The following is a 21,408-nucleotide window of genomic DNA, read 5'->3' on the forward strand; positions in this document are numbered from 1 at the left end:
GGAAGTATATTTAAAACCAAATTACAGTTTTCATTCACATAATAATAAATACATTTTGCAACTTTTGCATTGCTTGATTTGGTGGGGGTGGCTGTTCTTTGAGCATATGTACATCATAAATACTTTTTTCTCACTCTGAGAGAAACTGGTTTCCACACAAAGCCCGTTTGAATCCTATAAATACATGATGGGGTGAGATAAGGGCTACAGTCTGTCAGAAAAGCTCCCTCTGGATGTCCATATTACACTTCAAAGTCCTCCAGTGCGGAACCCCAAAACACCAAATAGCAGCACAACTGAAATCTCTCCCGTGTCCCACGACTGCAGAATACTCACTCACTTTCCTCCGCATCCTCTGTCACTACTCACCAAACAAATCTCTAAATAGTTCCATCAGTTTGGATAAAATCAAAAGTCTTTCATAATTGCATAATGTTTAAAGGTTGATGTTTTAATCGAGCTTGCAGAAGAACAAATACACTATTTGTTCTTAAAAAAGTTAATAACATATAAGGTAATCATCCATTCGAAGACTAAATAAAGATTCAAACCAATTGTTTTTAGGCTTATATTTCTATATTTTAACCTTCAGTCTTGTACGTTCAGAAATAAATCGAGATGAACATACGCAACATGAAACCCCAAACAACTTAAAATAACTGAATGCTGCATTGTGCTTCAGAAACAATTTGTGATCTCTGGTATATATCCACTTGCTGCCACTGTGTCATGTTGAACATGGTTACACCGAGGCTTTGGTTGGCACAGAGGACAAATGACTACATGAATTAATCTGGATTTAGAAATAAATAACAGTCAATTTATGGTAGCCTATACCACAAAATTACCAGGGACCCCACAAATGTGATTTCCAGACAAAATATACTAAATAGATGAATTCAGTTTGAAACCACCATATAAATAATGAATGTGCTATTAGCAATAAGTGGAGAATTTGTGGAGATCATGTTTGCCTGAATATCATTTGGATTCTACCACTTCCATAAATGAATTGGGCAAGTCCCATTCATTCCAGCATTAACAGGTGAAAAGTGAAATAGTGGTTATAAAAGAAATGTGGTAGTTTGAATTTCTGTTTTACCGATTTCCAGATTTCACATCCCTTTATATCCATAGAAATAAAAATAGTTCCATACAAATTACAGGCTAGCTTGAGTGAGTGGGTGATGGCGTGTGTTTGGACAAACATCAGCTGCCATTGGTGATAATGACCGAGGTGCCTTTATGGCTGGGGGTTTGTTCAGCCTGCATGCGGAGATGAGTGGCCATGTCATAATGAGAAGAACCTGAGCAACCCAGCGAGTATCCTCTGAAGCTGTCGGCCTCATACAGATGTTCAAGTGCGTAGCTAGTGAGTGAGTAGGCTGTGTGTTTTTCCAGGTACTGGCGGGAGTGGGAGGGGTACAGAGCAGGGGTTGGAGAAACAGCACAGGTGCCTGTCAGGGGCAACGGTTGCTGGTGTAGTTGAGAAGAGGAGAGCTCATTCTGCAGGAAGTCTTTACTTTTACCCAGTCTGTCAGGGTTGGGGCTGCTCAGGCGAGACAGGGCAACGGGACTAGGGGCGGGGCTTATAACCTGAGCTGTCCCTCGACACAATGCTGACTGGGTAAAATCACTACTAAATGACTGGCTGTGGGTCTTGGCCAGACCATTCGTAGTCTCCAAAGGTATGTCTGTGGCAGCCTTTCGTAGCTGTAGACGACTTTCCTCCTCTTTTATCATCTGTTGTGTGGCTCGAATCAACGTCTCAATCTTACTGGGCTCTTGAGGGCTCGCACGACATTGGTCGACACGGTATCGGTCTCCTGAATCTGAGCCGGCATCAGGTGAGCTGACGGCACTGTCCTCATCCCAGTGAGCCCTCACTGTAAGTGGGAAAAATCAGCGTTACTGTTGTCATGTGGCACTTTTGAATCACTGATCTATTGAAAGAGCACTCACCTTGCATACTGTGAACTGAGGAGATGTGGGGCATCACATCTTCGTAACTATCTCCATTCTCGGGCGAAGACTTGGCTAATGGGATGACAGAGCGGGCCGCACCCCACCACGCCTCTCGTCCAGGCTGAGATGTGCCCAGGAAGTATCGACCGGCCCTACATCGACCCCGCTCACAGGACTCGGAGTGAGTGTGGGTATAGAGGTCACTAGAGGTGTGGTGATCATCTGCCAATGGTAGGCTGTAGCAAAGTGGTCGCGGTTCAGAGAACTGTCGGTACACACAAGAGGAGTCTATACCTTCACACGGCTCCAGAAGTTGAGGGGAGGCAGAGTCGGTGAGTGGGCTCCCGCCCCATGGGCTATCCTGATCCGACTCTGAACGATCTGTGGGAAAGCCTGCATACTGCAAACCAAAGCAAATGGGCATCAATAATAAGCCAACTTCTTATCGAAGGCTAAGCTTACCAGCAGTACCAACAGTATGGACAGGCAGGACATGTCCTTGGATCCACACCTAACATTGCTATCATCCAATCAGATTGTTTGACGGGACTGTTTTTGGACCGGAACTCACCTGTGAATAGGGAGAAAGACGTGCCTTGGTCTTGGTACGGGAAACCCTGCTTTTGCCCACTCGTCTGCTCTCACTGATGGGATTGGAGGGGCTGTTGTAGGTGAATGAGGGCTTAGTGGATGTCACCTGATCTAAGGACAACTGTAGTCCTTTATACTCCGTGTCCCTGTGGGGAATTAAAACAGGACAATTGTTGGTTCTGAGGCTCAATACTATGTTTAGAATTGACCTCAATCTTTTTGGAAGAATGGTATGCAAGTTCTTTGTAATTGACTAGAGAATTTGCGTACTAGTGCATTTTTTCCCCTTCCAGTTTCACCAATGCCAAAAGTCTACAGTCAGATTTGTATTTACGTCATCCAGGCTACATTCTCAGAAGCGAGGAAGTGTGTAGTCGTGGTTGTGCATGTGTGTGAAGAATCGAGAAAGAAAGAAAATGCATTGTTTCTTTTGCCGGATTGGATCAAGGCTCCGACAAACATACGCCAGAGGGCTCGAGGCTCTGTTCAAATACACAGTGAGATTAAGAGCTATGTCTGGCTAAATCAAACCCACACAGGGATCACCACAAAAGGCATAACTAGGAAATGGGAATTGATTTCTCAGTAAAGTGCTATATGGATTTCTGTTCCCATTGATGTATAACTTTCAGAAAACTATGGGTAAAACGTATGCTGGCCAGGCGCTGATCTCAGCCTCCCTCCGGAGGCACAGAAACCTGGCTCAGACAACACACAGCCTTTTGGGATTGCAAGCAGATGGTAACGATCTACACGTACTCGCATGCACCGACACAAACACACACACTGATCTACACAACGTTTGTGATGTTGACGCCCTCATTTGAGCGTGTTCTGGGTTCTCCACGTGAACAGAGGTCAAGGCCTGTAGATAGAAGCCAAACCCTTGAGGTGATGCAACAGGTTGGCGAGTCTGGTTGTTTATCACATAAATGCAATCTCATTTCACACATTGTGGCCCTTGTGAGCAGACTTTGAAAACACTCGAAAACGATGGCTGCGCATTTCTGAAATGCATCCCACATTTGCCATATCCACATGCATTCCTGCAAGCCTTCTCCCAAAGGAAGTGAAGTGGTGACTGATGGTGGAGAATATCACATGAGCATGTTGTGAGCTATAAACCCTCATCAGCTTTACAGCCTGTTAATTAAACCCCATAACCACTTTTGCTTTATGACTATATGACACCCAGAAGCTATTGAAGAAGTGCTTAATTGATTTACATTAGTAACAGAAGGGCAGAAAAGGAGACCAAGGGAAAGCAAGAAGTATTTAATTTTTCATCGTGGAAATACGCCTTGCTTCTCCATATGTCCTTTGCTTAAGTGTGAGCGATGGCTCCATTGCTCAATCCTGCTTCATTCTTTCTCGAGACTTCCAGCGGAAAGTTCATTGTGGTAATGCACAGAGTTTGTCAGTATGAATGCATGACAAATAAATCATCCACGACCCCTGGCTCGCATGCAGTTCCTGAACACACAGCTGGCATATTATATAAAGCAAGAACGTAGATGACACCCAAAACTGACTGATGAGTGTTGGGGCAGCATTGACTTACTCACACACAGTCGTGGCCAAATTTTTGCAAACACCATCAAATTTGACTCTTAATGATATTGTACTTTTATGGCATTAGGATGTGAACAATTCAGCACATCTCTAGACAGACGTTTGAGAAAAATCTAATGCTTCACTACATCTTTCCATAATATATACAGTATGATTGTTTTTTGGGGTGACCTTGAGGTATGTTTACTGAATTACATTATTACAAATGTAGAGAATGATCAGTCATTCAAGCACTTTATAATGTTTCATGTAGTCATGAATTAATTAGTGGATTTGATACCATGTAAGTGAATTAATAATAAAGCAACTATAAAACAGTTACACTGACACGCAGAATAGTGATACACTTTAAATAAGTCATTGTGCTTATACAACTAGATGTATAACAGAGATATGAAAATATGTAATAAATATATTTAATGGATACATTAACTAAATCAAGTAATGAGTAATAACTCAATAATATCTGAATAGCTTAAATTCATTGCCAGATAAAAAAGGGTTGCTGCTTTGTTTTGAATCTTAATTATAAGTAAACTGTACAAAGACATAATGTCAGTGTCAAATGTATGAATAGCTTAGAATATTCAGCACAGATGTACAGTCGGAAGGAGGGTTTACTCACGTGAGAACGTAGTTGACGCTGACAATGCAGTGAGGTCTAGACGACCTGCTGTTGTGAACGATAGTGGCGTAACTCTGCACCCACACCCAACCGCCCTGCTTAGCCAGAAATCGGTAGTATTTGGTTGTGACCTGTCCCTTTACCAGCACTGTGGAGGAAAAACACAGTCAAAAACAAAAATCTCACATTATCACTTAAAGTCCCTGTGAATCGGAAGTTGCAAACGTTTTTTACTTCCGTATTTCCGAGTGAAATGGAATTTTGAATGGTAAAAATAGTGGGCGAGGCTTTCGTCTCCCCCAATTTGAAATGGAACTCCCAGCAGACTGACAGATGAAGGGACGGAGTGGGACTTTAAACAAGGTTCAGAGAGAAACCAAAACATTAAAATTGTCTTTACCTTCTTTAATAGCATTGTATTTTTATGTTTTACTTTAAAAAATTGATCATTTCATTACTTAAGCTGGGAAATAATAACGGTTTCAAATATAAGATGTTTTCTCTTTCAGCCAAATACTATTTATATTAAATGTGAGCATATATATCGTGATACATAATAAGCTCTGTTGTGCTGAAATTGGCAGAAATGTTATGGAAAAGAATATCTTTTTATTTTAGAGACTAAACGAATTATATTCAATTTACCACGTTTCTGTTAACGCTCAAAAAAAGCTTAATTTAATTCTGCCTCACTAATTTAGTTACTAATAGATTGCTTGTCTAATCTCGAAGCCCATGTTTTGATGCAGGGATGTCATATTCATACTCCTTGCTGCACAGTGAGCATGTGAAGAGGCCCGTTGAGGTGTGTTTATAGCTCCAGTCGTCACTAAAGCTGCTGTTATTATTAGATGCATGACCAGAGGAATGAAGAAAAACAAACCTAACTCACACAAGTGGTGCGCACAGCGCAGGTGGAAAGTGTCGCAGCCGTGGACGTGATGATAAAGTGTCTTCTCTATTAAGTCTTGCGGCTCGTAGCCAGTGAGCTCTGCAACCCTGAAAAACACACAACAGAATAACTAACACCTGTCCACACACAAGACAATCTGAGAAAACCTCAAATCAACACGCTAACACAGCTGCATGTGCACAAACAAAGCTGCATTTACACAAGCATGAAGACACACAGACAATGCAGCGCTCATATATGTTTTTACATAATATGATCTGATTCTCTTTTTAGGTTATCAATTTTTAAAAAAAATTAGAGGTCTGGTGATAACTCTTATATGCTTATAGTAAGACAAAACAACATTTGCACACTTTCCATCCTTTTCCAAAATATTAATAATTCTCTGCCCATCTGTGTTGTCCCTTACCCTGTCTCAATATGTGTAAACACAGTTCTGTAAAGCGTGAACGCGTGAAATTCTAACAAGGTCACCTACAAAAAATTATCAAACAAAACAAATAAACATCCTACATGGGGTGTGTCCGCTGAGGAGGAGTTCTGTATATTTGTATAGGGAAGAAGAGTGTACCTGGAGTCCAGAAAGATGAGCTTCATGTCTAGACTGGCTCTAAACATGAACATGTTGCTGTGGAGCTTGATCTCCGTCACTGCGCTGGGTGGGAGTGAGTGACCCACGGCCACCAGACCCACATTCTGATAACAGCCATCAAATGGAGACATGTCTAAACTATACTGACGGATCTTCAGATATCCACTGCAATGAATCACCTGCACCACACAAAAACACACACCTGTGTCACTTTTGTCATTTGTAATAGCCTAAATCGAAACACTTTATTCTGATATGGCTTGCAGAAAATGATAAATAAAATGACATGGTGCTACAGTGTATTTAGAAGATTTTAAGAGATAACTAACTGGGCATAGCTTACATACCTTGTAACCTCCGCATGTCAAGCCTGCATTTCTTTTGGCAAGGACGCATTTCATTCTTAGAAAAAATGACCTCTCCATTTCATACTCTTGAAAGACAATAAAGAATAAATAACCGATAAGTTGAGGATCATGGTCGATAATTGTGTAAGAATGTGCGTTTCTAATAACGATGGTCTTACCATGTAGAAAGTGTGAATGGTAGGGCTGGTGCGCGGTCAGCACTGCGGTCATCTCGTCATGATCCGCCGGGTGGATGTATTCATAAATACTGTTCCCCGTCAGCTCTACCTGCAGACATCAACCTTTGTCAACGTTGTCAAACATGCTATAAATATTGTCACCTCGATTGAAATGAAAACACTATTATGTTTGCTATACTGTATGCTGATTTACCTGCGACAACCCTAAATGCACCGATGCCGTTTCAGAAATGTACATGATTTTGCCATCAGGAGCCACCACAAAAATAAAGCCATCCAAAGTCTAGAAAGAGTTACAACATTATCACATTTAGATTTCATTAACTGTGAAGAAAGCGCGATTATCTCATAACGCATAAAAGCGCAGGAACTACTGCATTTAAAAAAAGAAAAATGACTCCAAAAATAAATGTTTTATACTGAAATAATATTTGAAATAATCAAAATAATGTACCAAATGAACACAACGTGTAAATATCGTGAGATATTCTGACGGCCTGTCGGTCTGTCACTAAAACCCAGATATGTTGGATAACGCGTTTCCAAGACTTTACAATGAATTCGTTTTTTAACAATAAGATTATTAACAACAACACTGATTGAAAAGTATGACATTGTACCTGAAGCAAATGTGATCCCAGCTCTCGACCCACATTATCCAGAGAACTGGCTCGACTCACGTGGCCCCAAGATTCCCCAAGACCTGCGTATTTACATCAAACATAATCAAATACATAAAAACACATTCAGCACATGAATTATTACAAATCACCATCAGATATGTCGTATAAAAATAAAATACGCCAGTAAACTAACAGGATTATTATTAATTACATCAAATGTTTCCATAAAATCTCAACATGTGCAATTCGTTATAACAGCAACAACAAGCAAAAACAATAATAGCTGAATACTTTTAATGCTAAAACAACACTAACGCCAATACTACAACTATTACCACAAATACTACAATTATTATTATTATTATTATTACTAGAGTATTATTATTGTTATTATTATTACTAGAGTATTATTATTATTGTTATTACTAGATTATTATTATCATAGCATTATTACAGACTTTACAATGAATCGGTCAATATTATAACACCGGATTGACTGTAAACAGGCGGAATGTAAATCAGGAGTATTTATTATGGTCCATGCGAGCGCTGAAAGTCAATAAAGCAAACAGTCCCATGCACACAATCCTTATTGAAATGCAAATCACACAAAAACAAACATCAGAGGCTCGGATTGGACTTTTATATCAAGCAAACGTGGACTCAGCGTTTATTCAGCAACAAACTGCTTCTAAAAAATACTCACAAATGTACTTAGTCAATAACATGCCTGAAATATCCGCCGTGTAAACGGGGTTCAGAGAGAAATAATCATATATTTAGATTGTTTTCGTTATTAAAAATAACAGATTCAAAGATTGTAAAAAATAAAATAACGTAATTGGAGTTGAATTTTGTCGACCTCATTTTAAAAACCTAAACCCACAATTAAAGCGATTTGTAACAACAACATCAACTCCAATTCAATTCAATGTTTTTCTAGCGCTTTTCACAATTTTGTATTGTTACAAAGCAGCTTTTCACACATATGTGACAAAAGACAAACTACATGTTATTCTTGTATAACAAAAAATAAATGAATAACAGCAATAATAATAATAATAATTGTTACATTATTAAATCAATGACTTGCATGATTGTGTCATATCAATATTGTAGTCATAATCATCGCCAGGAGTAACTATTAGGACGTGTTTTATTTGTTCCGCTGTGTTATTTTCGGCGTTTTGTTCGGCACGGCTGAACATTGTTTTAAATGAGGTTTATATGAGCAATGCAAACTGTTATAATAGTTATTCCATTTATTATAGTGATACAGTTAAAAAAGAAAACAGTAGGGTTCTTCATCTAATTGGGTCTCATCAAAATGAGTTTAAATTTAGTCTACAGAGAAATTAATCTGAAATCCAAAGGCAAACGGGTTCTGCTATAAAAGCTTCAATAGTTTGTAAGTTCGTATGTGACGCATAAAACCTACAACAAATTGTTCATTTAATTGCTTGCATTGTTGAGCTCATTTGTAAGTCGCTTTGGATAAAAAAGCGTCTGCTAAGTGACTAAATGTAAATTATTATAATAACACACACGTGTAGGCGTATTCTAAAAGAAATAATGTGATTCATGTTTTCGTCTTTGAATGTTTTACTGTGAAACAGTTCCAGTAAATAAATTACTACAAACAAACTTGAGCAAACATTACTCTTAAACAAAAATGAACAAACTGCTAAAAGCATAAAAAAATATTTGCCGATTATTTGACAGCGCTGTCTGTCAATATGACAGTGTTTCCTGCGCAATAAATAACCACCATAAAACTTCTTTCACCTTCTTTGCTTTTGTAATAAACATTTACACTCTCAATTCCTCTAACAATGCACGCGAGCTGTTTTTACGTGGACCTCACTGACCTTTAACCTGAGATGCTTTTATTTCAACTGTATCTTTTAAAACATTTATTTACAATGTAATGAGTAAAACACATGGCGCTGGAAAAGTGCTACTTTAAATTCTTCATGATTTTCACACGCATACTCGTTATTCTGTTCCTTCTAAATCATAAATCATATCCAGCATTACATTCTGCTTCGTGTCATCTGTATGAGATATTTGTTGATAAAACTTTATGAACCCAAAAAAACGTTTAGATCTGCAGGAATCCCAGATCTAAATTCAGACACAGGCCATTTAAATACATTTTCTTAAATTAATAAACTAAAGCTATACATGTAGGCTATATGTTTATATCTATATATTTATAACAAGACCGATAAATGTTCCTGTCCAAAACAATACATTAAAGAGATAAAAACGGGAGCAAAACAGTTTCATTCAAAGAAATAAAGAGAAAATGCGTTTTTCTTTTGGCCTTCAGGAACAGTTATTTCAGATTGAGCTTTTGCCTCTGATGTCTCTGGATGTCCTGTAGGCTATTTTATATCTTGAGTTCTGATCTACAACATCACAAGATCTTTTGCTCTATTGTTGTTGTTGTAGTAGTAGTGATAATAATAGTAATAGTAATAATAAATTATATAAAAACAACAACAACATAATAATAACTACATTTAAACAGTAATACAAAAGACACTTGTTGATCATGTGCGCATCTCATTTTAAAACAACTTGATTTCTTTCTTAAACTACACTTACATAAAAAACAACTTACGACACCACACGGGTGTATTTTTAAAACCTATTTTTGATTTTAAATCAATTATATAATTTATATATAATTAATAAATACTCGTGATCTTTTATTTAAACAAACTGCAGTGGCAAAGCTACTTTGTAGCCTACAGCGCGTAACGATTTAAAACAGCTTATCATTAAATACAGCCATTTAAATATCTGCTACAAATTATTTTCATAAGATCACATATGAAACGATCTTATTTTTTATATTTACGAATGAAGCGGAAATGTAATCATGAAACAGGTCCAATATTTTATTTTCCTCTGACAACACCACCATTCAATGCTTATTATTATTAGTTTCATCATTGTGGTTATTATTGACAGAAAATGTCGGGCAGTGAGAATGGACAGAAGATACGTGTGAACTGACCTTCAGGGAAGACTATCCTCATCTTCAGGTAGCTGGTGGCCAGTCTGATGATGGAGGCCTTGTCCAGTTGCGAGGTGATGGCTGAGGGTAAAGGCAGCAGTTTGGCGAGCTCGTAAAACTCGCTGTTCTCTTTCTCCCGACGCGTGCGCGCCGCGTTCTTCGACTTCTCCTTCATCTCTATCACCACTGGACACCTTCACTTCAACCTCTCCAGAGCACAGAATCAAACCGCAGGCGTGAAATCTCCTTTACCAGCATCTGAACACTGATCCTTAAATTCCCTACCCAGCAAACATTTCACACAAATACACGCTTTTCATTCGTTTCATCCGATATGAGCCTTAAGTTATGCAGCATGAAATCCTCTTGGGTCTTCATAAGAAAACATCCATCCGTCCATCAGCTGCCCACGAAACCCTGGAAAACAGCAAAAACACCTTCAAGCTCTTTTCGAAATGAACTACGACACACACAAAAAACCTTTAGAAATATCCAATCGATGTTTGCAAATAAGTTCTTATGGCTTCATGTTTACAGGTTTTGGGGCATTCAAGATCCCATATAAAGCAATGCCCGACATTTCTGACATATTGCTTTTATAAAAGCAGACATTTGAATATTGCTGAAACTCACCTTCGACCTCATCAAATGGATTTCCTTCTGTTCACTGGTCCATGACTATGAGGAATATCCAGACTGAATTCCACAGCAAACACGCATCTTAGTATCCAGAAGGATCTTGTTTGGATGGGAGTTTGTTAAAGTCTCTTTCTGTCTGTAAGCTGCACGTGGACCCGCCCCCTGATGCTCAGCTCATTGGACACTCGGGCACCAGACCGGACTTTCCCATTGGATGCCGTTGACCATGTGAAACCAGAAGCTGTTAAATGCTGACCATTAACACAATAGGCTACTATTCGAGTTATACATTTAAAAATAATAATAATGCTAATATAATATAACTATCTTCTAGATCTATTCATTTATTTAAAATGCAAGCGCTTCACTTTTCTTTAATACCAAATGATTATTATACGAAACTTATGTTATTAATATTGTGAACAATTTTGTCATAAAAGTAAAAGATGCCAAAATATGAACGAAACATCAAGACATTTGTCTTCAGTTTGTGTGTGTAATAGCAAATGAGCAGCGGCGGTGGATGAGCCCGACACACGCGTCGCTTCACAGGTGCTTTAACCCAAAGCTGCCGATTGACACGAGACATAAAACCTGAGTCTCCAAAACATTCAAAGATTATTGAAACCGTGTTAGTCAGAAACAAAACCATTTCTTATTTATAAGAAGACTACATTACAAAACGCGTTTTGTAAAAAGACTTTGCCAGTAGGTGCTCAGCAAAATAATAATAATCATTTTATTTTTTAAATAAAAAATGTCCAAATGTTGAAGATAAATTGAGAAATGATATATTTGCATTTACCTTACAATTTCATGAAACTAAAGGTAACAGGTATGTGCTGAATATTGGACATTATTCAAACATTTAAAGCCATAGTTCACCGAAAAATGAACATTCTGTCATGAATGACTCACTCTCTTGGTCCAATTCTGTATACATTCCTTTGTTTGGTTGAACACAGAGAAAGACATTTGGACGAATGCTTGTTCTTGCACCCCACTGACCGCCATAGTCAAAAGTGCCCCGGAACGGTGTACATTCTTCAAAATATCTTCTCATGTGTTCAACAGAAGAAAAAAAAAGTTTGTTTCGTTATAACATTCTACAAAATATATTTCTCGAAGGTGAGTAAATGATTATTTATTATAACATTTTCAGCTTGCAACACAAATCCTGTTGCTATGTAATGGAGGGCAGAAAATAAACCATTTTATTGCATTTATGTGATTTTATTTAGACCGTTATTGATAGTACAGAACATTTCTGATGAAACGAGAAGACATCTTTGGTACACGTTCTCATTAGGCATCTTCTCGCCTCTGCAGCACTGCGCAGCTCCAGCTCAAATCCTCATCATGTCTCTCGCACAACACAAACACAAACACACTCGTTCAGATCATCTCGTTTACACAACCATCAGCTCTTGGATTTTCAAGTCTTAGTTATGACATCAACAGATCAATAGATTATTTGGGCCAGATGGGCAATCATGCCTGTGTTGTAACTGAGAAGGAAATAAAAAAAAACACCCCAGGCCTAAAACTAAATTTGTGTAGAAATTCCCAATGGAAAATTCAAGACATTTGCAAAGAATTATGCTTTAGTCCAAAACAAGGTTCCGTTTGAATCCATCAGCATCAACAGCATGTTTTCACTGAAGGGCCATTTCACCCACACCCTCTGATATCTCAGTGTTGACCTGTGCAGAAACGCTGGCTGGAATGACGTTCAGGTGGATGTCATACTGCTGGTCTAGGCCCAGGTAACTGTCACTCATCAGGTACAACGTGTAGATACACCTAAACAATAAACATAAGTAGACATGAAACCGTGTGGATACAACACATCTCAGTATATAAGCACCAGTGAATGGCTCTCACTTTCTCGTCTTCTCTGGTGTATAGAAGGCCACAGACACGCTGTTCCTGTTGCGTACATATCCCACACGTTTGATGGCCAGCACTTCTTTTTTCTCCACTTCCCCGAGAATGAGAAACCAGCCTTCATCTTTAGGTTTTGTAAAGCGCGGTGCCTGAGCCTTACTGTCCTGCTTTCTCTAAAAAATCATACGTGCATGGCATCAATACCGATTTAAGATCAAAGTTAGGTTTGAAAGAAAATATGTCGGCGGACTCACTCTTTGCTGTCCCATGTTTAGGCGGCGCAGGGACACCTGTAGGACATACTCCTGATTTGCATGGAGATGCAGCCAACTGGACTCATCCCTGATGTTGGTGACGTTAGCCGGAAGAGATCGCTCGGTTTGTTCCTTGTGCCCCTCCCACCAGCCCTTGACGCTCATAGAGACCTCCACGACGGGCAGATGACTCAGATAACCCCACGCCTGCAAATGAACCAACAGCGGCATTAGCAAAACTTTTTTCTTGAATATATTATCCGACAAATTTAGCATTAAGACCTCCCTTTTTCAAGTGGAGCGAAAAGTATAAAGACTGTAATCGTAGAGTCGCCTTAATTCAACAACTTAAATCAAGACAAAAGCGTAAGAATATCATAAAGCATTAAGAAAAGAGCCCGGAGGTTGTTTGCTTGCTGTGCTTTCGTCAGTATCAGAGACAAGGGAGAAGAAAAAAAAAAACCTGCCACAGCTATTTATGCAAGGATTACACTTCCTTAGTGAATGAGGCGAGGACGCGGCGGCGCATGTGCTTATTTAATTAGCAGAGCCGAGAGGAAGGGGGGCGAGCTGGAATACTGATGGCGAACGGCCGCTGGGCTCGGACGCGCGCATTACCGCTGCAATTAGCACTTAGATTGGAGCTCTAAACCCTCTCATTTGGGAGGTAATTGGGGATCTCGGTGGTACCTGAGACCACCGTGACTGTCAGCCGCCTTCTGCAAATCACACTTGTGAATGTGTGTGTGTTGGTGGGGGGGTTGAATTTGATTGAAATTGAATGTTTATGTTGGGTGTATCTCATAACCGAATGACTGCGATGTCCACTCTTGCATTTGAAAACAAAAGCAAAAATGGTGTATTTGTAATGCTGTAAGTGTGAGTGCCGGATGACGTACCTGAGCGATCTGATTGGGCTGAAGCACCTCCCTCACCATCGATGTGAAGTTGTCCTCTTTTCCATCGCAGGCGGCCATTAGCTCAGGAAGCGTCTCGACTGGGCCTCCATATCCACGTCTGCCTCTCGTACCTTTGGAGCTCCACCTCCTATTACCAAAGATAAAGGAAAGACAGTCACATGACTTTCAATCCCTTAAAGGTCGACTGTGCTCTGAACCCTTTTCCTGTTGTCACAGCATGAAGGATCCTGTCGGCCTCTTACCATTTTTATTGTGTTTCAACCAAATTACACTCACTGCGGGCTACGGCCGGGAGAAAATCCAACGGCAGTGTTGTTAGCATGCGCATGTGTGAGAAGCGGTCTGAGGGGTGGGGGTGGGTAGGTGTCCCCGCTGATAAGTGATGCTGATGGCGTTTGTAGAGTTAGATAAGAGATGATAGCGGGATTAGATGCTAAGCCATGTTACACTGCACAATCACTGCTTTAACACCGCTGACAGGAAGTGAACACTCGCGCCGCTCTCTGACAACATGCGAGTAGAGGACCAGACTCATGCAGGCAGAAAACACGAGAGGACAAGCGTACGGGTACATCTAAACATTTTCATTTGTGATTCAGCTGAAGTAAGGAAGTCATTTAACTCACCTTAATGCCACGCCAGATGTACTATGAGACACTTTTCGATCGGTCAAACTCTTTTAGATAAGGATCCAATCCTCCATATTTCTATATATTTGCCTCAAAACTCCTAATCACGGTTTATTGGGGAGTTTTTAAGTTAAGGTATTGGGTAGGATTGATGAATAAGCTTTTGCAGAATGAGGCATTTCCGGAAGTGCTAAACTGTCAATATCAGAGTAATACGCATGCTGGTAAGCAACTAACATTGGACCCTGAACTAAAGTGTAACCGAACAATTACTTGAATATAAACAGACCGTTAATATACACTGCTGGTCAACAGTTTTACAACACTTGGATGAAATGTTTCTTGTTAGGTCTGAAGGTGTATGCTCCAATTAGTTTGGTAGACAAAAATTTTTCATTACGAACGAAAATGACATTTAAAGGCCCAGTGTATGCAAGGTGTATAGCAACCAACGGCTCACTCCACCCCTCCCTCCGAAACACTGTGTTGGCTGAAACAGAACCGATGTCGTCACGTTTTCGTTTCATTGCCGAAGGAGATAACGTATGAATTTCATGTAAGGGGACCAGCGGTGTATATAGACAGATTATAAAAACACGATGCTTGATTATGCAAGGTCTTTATACACCCCCGAAGACATAGTGATGTATGTTATATTGCATTTCCAAATATGACCGTACACACAGCACCCTGAAGAAATATTCTCTGAAATGGATGACTTTGACTGAATAATAAAAAAAGTGCAGCTAACAAGAAAAGATCAGATGACCACACCAAAGGAAGATTTTTTTTGTTTGGATTAGATTCGATTTTCGAGTTTACTATTTTCTAAAATATGGAAAAATATGAATAGGTAGGTATGCACACCGAACACAATACAAGCAACATAACATTTATGACCAAATTTTAATATCTTTAAGATTGAATTAGATATGTAAGATTTTAAGTAAATCCATAAGAACAAACCGGAAGTGCTGCAATACACATGTGTTATGGGAGGTGTATATCAAAGATCCTGCAACCGGTCACAGTTTCAACAAGCTTCAATATTTACAGTCATCTTTTTGTACCTTGTACAACATGGGACATACATTTGAAAGTAAATTGTATGTAATTTCTCATTTGATAATAATACGGCAACTGTGTGTATAGGCCTACCTGTAGTATAATTATATTGTATAATAATTATAGTGATGTATGTTTTTTTGTCCAAGCTATAATCTTTCAAGGGTTATCAGAACATCATTGTGAGGACATAATAGTGTAAAGGCAGATTTAAATGTGAGAGCGGCAGATCTTTACTGATGAATGTAAGGTGTGCAGGAGCAGGTAACGTCTTTATAGCTTTTGCTACCTGAAGACATAGAGATGCTGTTTTTCGATGTGGGGAAGTGTGAGCAGAGAAGAATCTTGCAGCCATCTGGCCTGAACGATCATCTGTACGAGGTTGCAGATGCTCAGCACAGACACCAGCCAGCCTTCATTAGCCAGTACATCCAACATAGCCTGCAGAAAAAACAACATGACTGCATTCACAACACTTATTAAATACGTTAAATACAAGACAATATTTGCATTTAGTCCTCATTCAATGCATCTTGGTATCGGAGAGGGTCTGTCGAAAACATTGTGTCAGAGGAGGGTCATCGAGATCCGTCATGTATCCCTGCTGGCCTGAGCATCATTACCACATTAACATGCATGTAGACACACCTTTAGTCGAAATGCAATTATGACATGTAAAGAAAACTGGACGTTAGTCGATGGAGGCTTATTTTAAAGTGAACTACTCCTTTAAACTCTAAACCTCATTTATATGGTGAGCTTCTGTGGTCCTGTCCTTCTGTCTTCCTTGTGGTAAGCTTAAGGTTTCCTGAGCTCAGCTGCGCTATCAAACTTCATTAAAAAAAAGAACGTTGTTTCTTCTGTAACTATGAGGGGAAAAGCACCTGAAGTGCACCGGAAAGCCCCGCGGCTTCATCAAAATGCTAATGCCTTACAAATTAAAGTTGTGATTAACATTTCACAGTAGCTGCTTGAGTAAATTGAGAACATCAACAAATGACTGACAAACCCTTCTGAAACACACACATGTTGGATTTTCATGTTTTTATCATTATGGGCCCTTTCCAAAGACATCATGATCTTTATACTTTGAAAACCTGGCTAAAGTCTTTTTTAGATCATAGACTCTTTCCTTACCCCTAAACTTAACCATCACAGAAAACCTTCTGCATTTTTACAATTTCAAATAAACATCATTTAATGTGTAAATAAACACATTAAAAACACAGTGTTTGAGCCGTGGACCATATCTTATAAATCAGACGTATTGTACAAGGCTTTGACTAAGCAATAAAAATAAATATATAGCCTAAACATGATAAAAGTTGTCTGTGTGTCTGTACATTTAAATAGTAAAACATTACTAGCTTTTGAAGGAATAACAAACTGCTATTTATAACTACATGACTCAAAAATGGCTAAATAAATTCTGAAACACACACACAAAAAAAGGAAAGACATAAATCACTGTCATGCAACAACACAGCGCGACAATCTCTAATTCATGAAAAGTTCCAATTCAAGTGAAAGGACATAAATATTAATACGGAACCAGCACGGCTGGGCATCATGGGAAAGGTTCAATCTCTGACATCACAGGATGAGCTCAGCTGTTTAAGAGACTGCCTGTTATAAATATATGCGTCTGCCAGCAAGACTGCCACAGCGGGAATCCAAAAAAGTAACCACATGTACGAGCATGGCCAATCACTTGCAGGCGCACACACACTCTTCTACGCGGCGACTGGCGAGAGTAACCAGCACCAGCGGACAATGGCTTACAGATCTGCACACATGAGCCATTGGCACATAAGCCAGAGCTGGACCGCCGGCATGGACAATCTGTCCCACTCCCGGCCAAACAACATCAAGAGTGCCGTCCAAGGCACAGCCAAGATTCAGAGGTGTGCCATCAGGCATCAATGATCAACATCAGGTTGCTTGGCCAGCTCAAACGGCACAGGGTTTCGTTGGCCACACGTCAGTATATCCATAAATCATATCCACCATTCTGCTCTGAAAAGTGAATCAGCACATCATAGCGAAGCCTCCATCGCTCTCACACATGACTGTGCTTCAAAGTGAATCTTCTTTTGCTATTCATTCCCAATCAACAGTTTTTCATATCATTTGTTTAAACTAGAGAGTAACATGGCCAGTGTCCAAACTAAGTGTATATACGTACATTCATACAAAAATTTGAATAAATGTAAAACAAAGAAAAAAACGAAAAAGTGTCTTTCCACACTAAATCCCCCAAAATATCATCCAAGTTTTGTTAACTGGTCGAGGGCAGAATTAACGGCCAGTGCAGATACTGAATATCGATGGATCATCCTCCTCATACTGGCCTATTTGTTTTAAACGGTGACTGGATGCTATGATTTATCTGTCAATGGTTCGCGGGCTGGGGCATCTCTGTATAGTCTTTTACTGAGAACATCAAGATGTTGGGTAATTCATGTTGAATTCACATGGACGACATATATCTCCCTTGAGTTCAGAGCTTATGCCAGGTTTGTCTTCAAAGAGTACAGTATCACAAAAATATCCACGATTGGATCTTTGAATGGCATTTTAACTTCTTGGGACGTTACTGTGGAACCCTAGGAATTGAAGCAGATGGGTAGTTGACAGAGTAATACGCAAATTAGTCCTACTGTGTAAGTCTCTCTTATCACTATTTTATATGATAAATATTAATAATATAAGTCAATATAATATTAACAGTTTCTACATTTTGCTGTCACACCATAAGACACATGTACAGGTCCGACTGATCGTCTTTAAAGTGAAGAATGTCTCTCCCTACAGAGTGTATTCGTTGGGCATGCCGCTGTTTCGAAAGTCAATATAAGATATTCAGATACTACAGCCGCACACAGACAAACAAAAGCACACACCTGGCAGATGCGGATGACGTTGTCCAGCACGGTTTTGGTGTCCGATCCGTAGTCACTGCATGGCAGCTGTGCTCGGCTGAAGTGGGCCTGCAGGAGCAGGTGGGTCTTGGTGTGGGCGCTGTCGTATGAGTGAGGGTTGACCTGCAAGGGGAGCTGTCGGGCCAACTCGCTGTTCAGTTGGTCCTCATTGTGACGGACAGGGAGTTCAGCATACTCCTCCGCATTCTGTGAACACACACGGAAAGTGAATGCTGAACATCGTACACTATACCCGCATTAGTCATGCGCCTTTATGTGTGATGACCAGTGGTGGAAATGGCCGAATCACTGGGGGAGAGTCTAGTTGGACACATATTCAAACCAAAAACGCAGAAAACCCCAATATATGAAAATCCCTCAGTGGTCAAAAATTTTATCCCATAAAACGAATCTTTGACCATCAAAATATTTCACAGTTTTTTTCCTGAATTCAAATAGCTTGAATGTAACCCTACACCCCATCTTCATTAAGTATACGCAGACACATTAATATGCAAATGAACCCCGCCTCCAGTCAATCGCACTCCTAAAACTGAAAGTGAAACTGAGAGCTGACACAGCAGTGCAGTGCAGATCATTTGATCCTGAATCTATTCGCCTTCTTTGCATATTTATGCCTGATCCATAGGGCTCAAATGAGATGATGTGATTGGTTACAGGTTTATGACGTCATAAACAGGAGCAGTTTCAAACCGCATCTTTGGTAAACTGCAGTTCTATGAAGAAAACACCCAGTAATTGTTAAAAACGAATAATAACATAGTTTGTCTAAAAGCACATTAGAAACACTACATAGACATAAAACCTTGATTTTCAAAACAGGGATGATGGTAACGTTTGGAGGCCATCTAACGGATAAAAGATGGAAATCCTCTACATTTTGAGATGGTATTAACTCACTTTCTGGCACTGGAGATGATCGAGACATCGTTTCATTAATTGTTCATTGTTAGCTAATGCATTTACTAATGTTAACTAATAGCACATTATTGTAAAGTGTTACCATGATTTTTCCTCAAAAGTTTGTCACCTTATGTCGTCACTGCCTTGAGGTACCGATTGAAAACTGAGTGCTGCAGACAGAATTCAGTGTGTGACTTGCTGGAGCAGAAATAAACACTCCAAACAAGATAGAACGCAATTGTTTCTATTATATAAGGTATGAGATACACTAAATATTTTATGAAAATGGCAATGTTTGTATTTCAATTACAAAAATGTTAGCAATGCCTCCAGGCAGCTATTTCAGCCACGCGTGACTAAAGTCCTGTTATTATCTGCTCCTCCTGCCTTTAGATTTATGAAAAACTAGCTACCTTTACTGATGTATTTAAGCAATTTACTGCTAGTGATACCATGTTTCTTCAAAATGATGAACCCTAACCCAAAACGGTGCTATTGTAGCTATAAAGCGTAGGCTTGACTTGGTGTCTCTTTATGAGCCGTACCGCGGTAATTAGAGGACAATAAGGGGGAATAAGGGACCACTGAAGGGGGAGTCACGGGGAGGGGTCATTTGTTGCTATTGAGTGACTGGTTAGGTTGACACCGGGAGGTCCCGCCCGCATCATGTCCTGCTTTTGTTAAGCAGTCAGGGTGCGAGTTAGACGCGGGCGTAATGAGTGTGTCAGAGGAGGGTAATCGAGCAGGAAACACAGAAATGAGAGGATCAGTCATGTATCCCTGCTGGCCTGAGCATCATTACCACATTAACATGCACTCCTTTCTTTTTTCACACACAGACACGTAGACACACCTCAAGTCGAAACGCAATCCTTCAAACCTTCCATAATTGGACTTATTTAGCAAGTAAATTATTTGTTGGGACGTCATTAAAATTGGTAAATGTGATTTGCCTGGGACCTCATTTTCATTTTAGCAGTGTTTACAAGCCCTTTAAAATAAAGAAAACTTGGAGAGAATCAAAGGGACCTTAAAATATTTAAGGTTTAGCCAGAGAGGCTAATATACACAAAAAACGACATTTTTAATATTTTGAAACATTTTGGAAAATGAAATAAATAGAAACTCAACAGACTATTCGGATAAACACTGACATGGGAATATATGTGGGTAAGGGGGATTTTAAACTATGTGAGATAATATGTTCATTTAATAAATCAAATCATTTCATATCTGAATTTTCTTTTCCGTAATGAGTTGAATATTTTATTAGATATTAAATATGAAATATTTATAATGTAAAATAGCATTAGAGAAAAATATCTTCATCGTTAGTTTTTACACACATTTACGGAATTTTGGTCAACAACCCGTATAAAAAGATGCTCGATCAATAGTCTGTCCTGGTTTTTCCTGCATTTAGCAGTGTGCTCTGGTGTGAGACAGATGTCATGTGGAGGGGATGTCAGTGAAGTGTGAAAAGCCTTTATGTCTCAATTATGGCAGTGATCAGTGAGAGCGGGGCGGCCCTTTAATGAGCCGAAAGTAAAGAGCTGCTAATTTTCACACCAGCCGTTAGCTTGGCATTATGTGTGTGTGGTTTAGGAAAGAGTGCTCAGCTGTATCAAGCTGAACGGGACTCATGGAATAATCATTAACCGTGTCAGGATGTCGGCCGATGATGCATTGGGGTTTAAAGTGCACTGTTGCTGAACA

At 39.5% G+C, this 21,408-nt stretch overlaps 2 protein-coding genes across 4 annotated transcripts in view; both read right to left on the reverse strand.

The window, feature by feature from the left end:
- Positions 1–1,209: 1,209 nt before the first annotated feature.
- On the reverse strand, positions 1,210–10,628 carry sim1a (SIM bHLH transcription factor 1a; the record flags this gene model as incomplete). The annotated part of the gene is made up of 10 exons (XM_079470093.1): positions 1,210–1,886; positions 1,963–2,365; positions 2,537–2,702; positions 4,754–4,901; positions 5,646–5,752; positions 6,238–6,437; positions 6,606–6,893; positions 6,999–7,088; positions 7,426–7,508; positions 10,454–10,628. 10 exons carry the CDS (start codon positions 10,626–10,628, stop codon positions 1,210–1,212), a joined length of 2,337 nt encoding a protein of 778 aa, XP_079326219.1.
- A 1,184-nt stretch (positions 10,629–11,812) lies between these two features.
- The window catches only part of ascc3 (activating signal cointegrator 1 complex subunit 3), a 124,534-nt gene continuing 114,938 nt past the window's right edge, over positions 11,813–21,408 (reverse strand). For all 3 annotated transcript variants that reach the window (XM_079470050.1, XM_079470049.1, XM_079470051.1), the window contains 6 exons: positions 18,751–18,975; positions 16,137–16,288; positions 14,133–14,280; positions 13,234–13,440; positions 12,977–13,152; positions 11,813–12,895 (listed from right to left, as the gene is read on the reverse strand). In XM_079470050.1, the coding sequence (XP_079326176.1) occupies positions 12,748–12,895; positions 12,977–13,152; positions 13,234–13,440; positions 14,133–14,280; positions 16,137–16,288; positions 18,751–18,975 (1,056 nt within the window). In that variant the 3' untranslated portion in view covers positions 11,813–12,747. The remainder of the gene's footprint in view (positions 12,896–12,976; positions 13,153–13,233; positions 13,441–14,132; positions 14,281–16,136; positions 16,289–18,750; positions 18,976–21,408) is intronic.

Source organism: Barbatula barbatula, assembly GCF_947034865.1.
Source record: "Barbatula barbatula genome assembly, chromosome: 12".
Classification (NCBI taxonomy): Eukaryota; Metazoa; Chordata; class Actinopteri; order Cypriniformes; family Nemacheilidae; genus Barbatula; species Barbatula barbatula.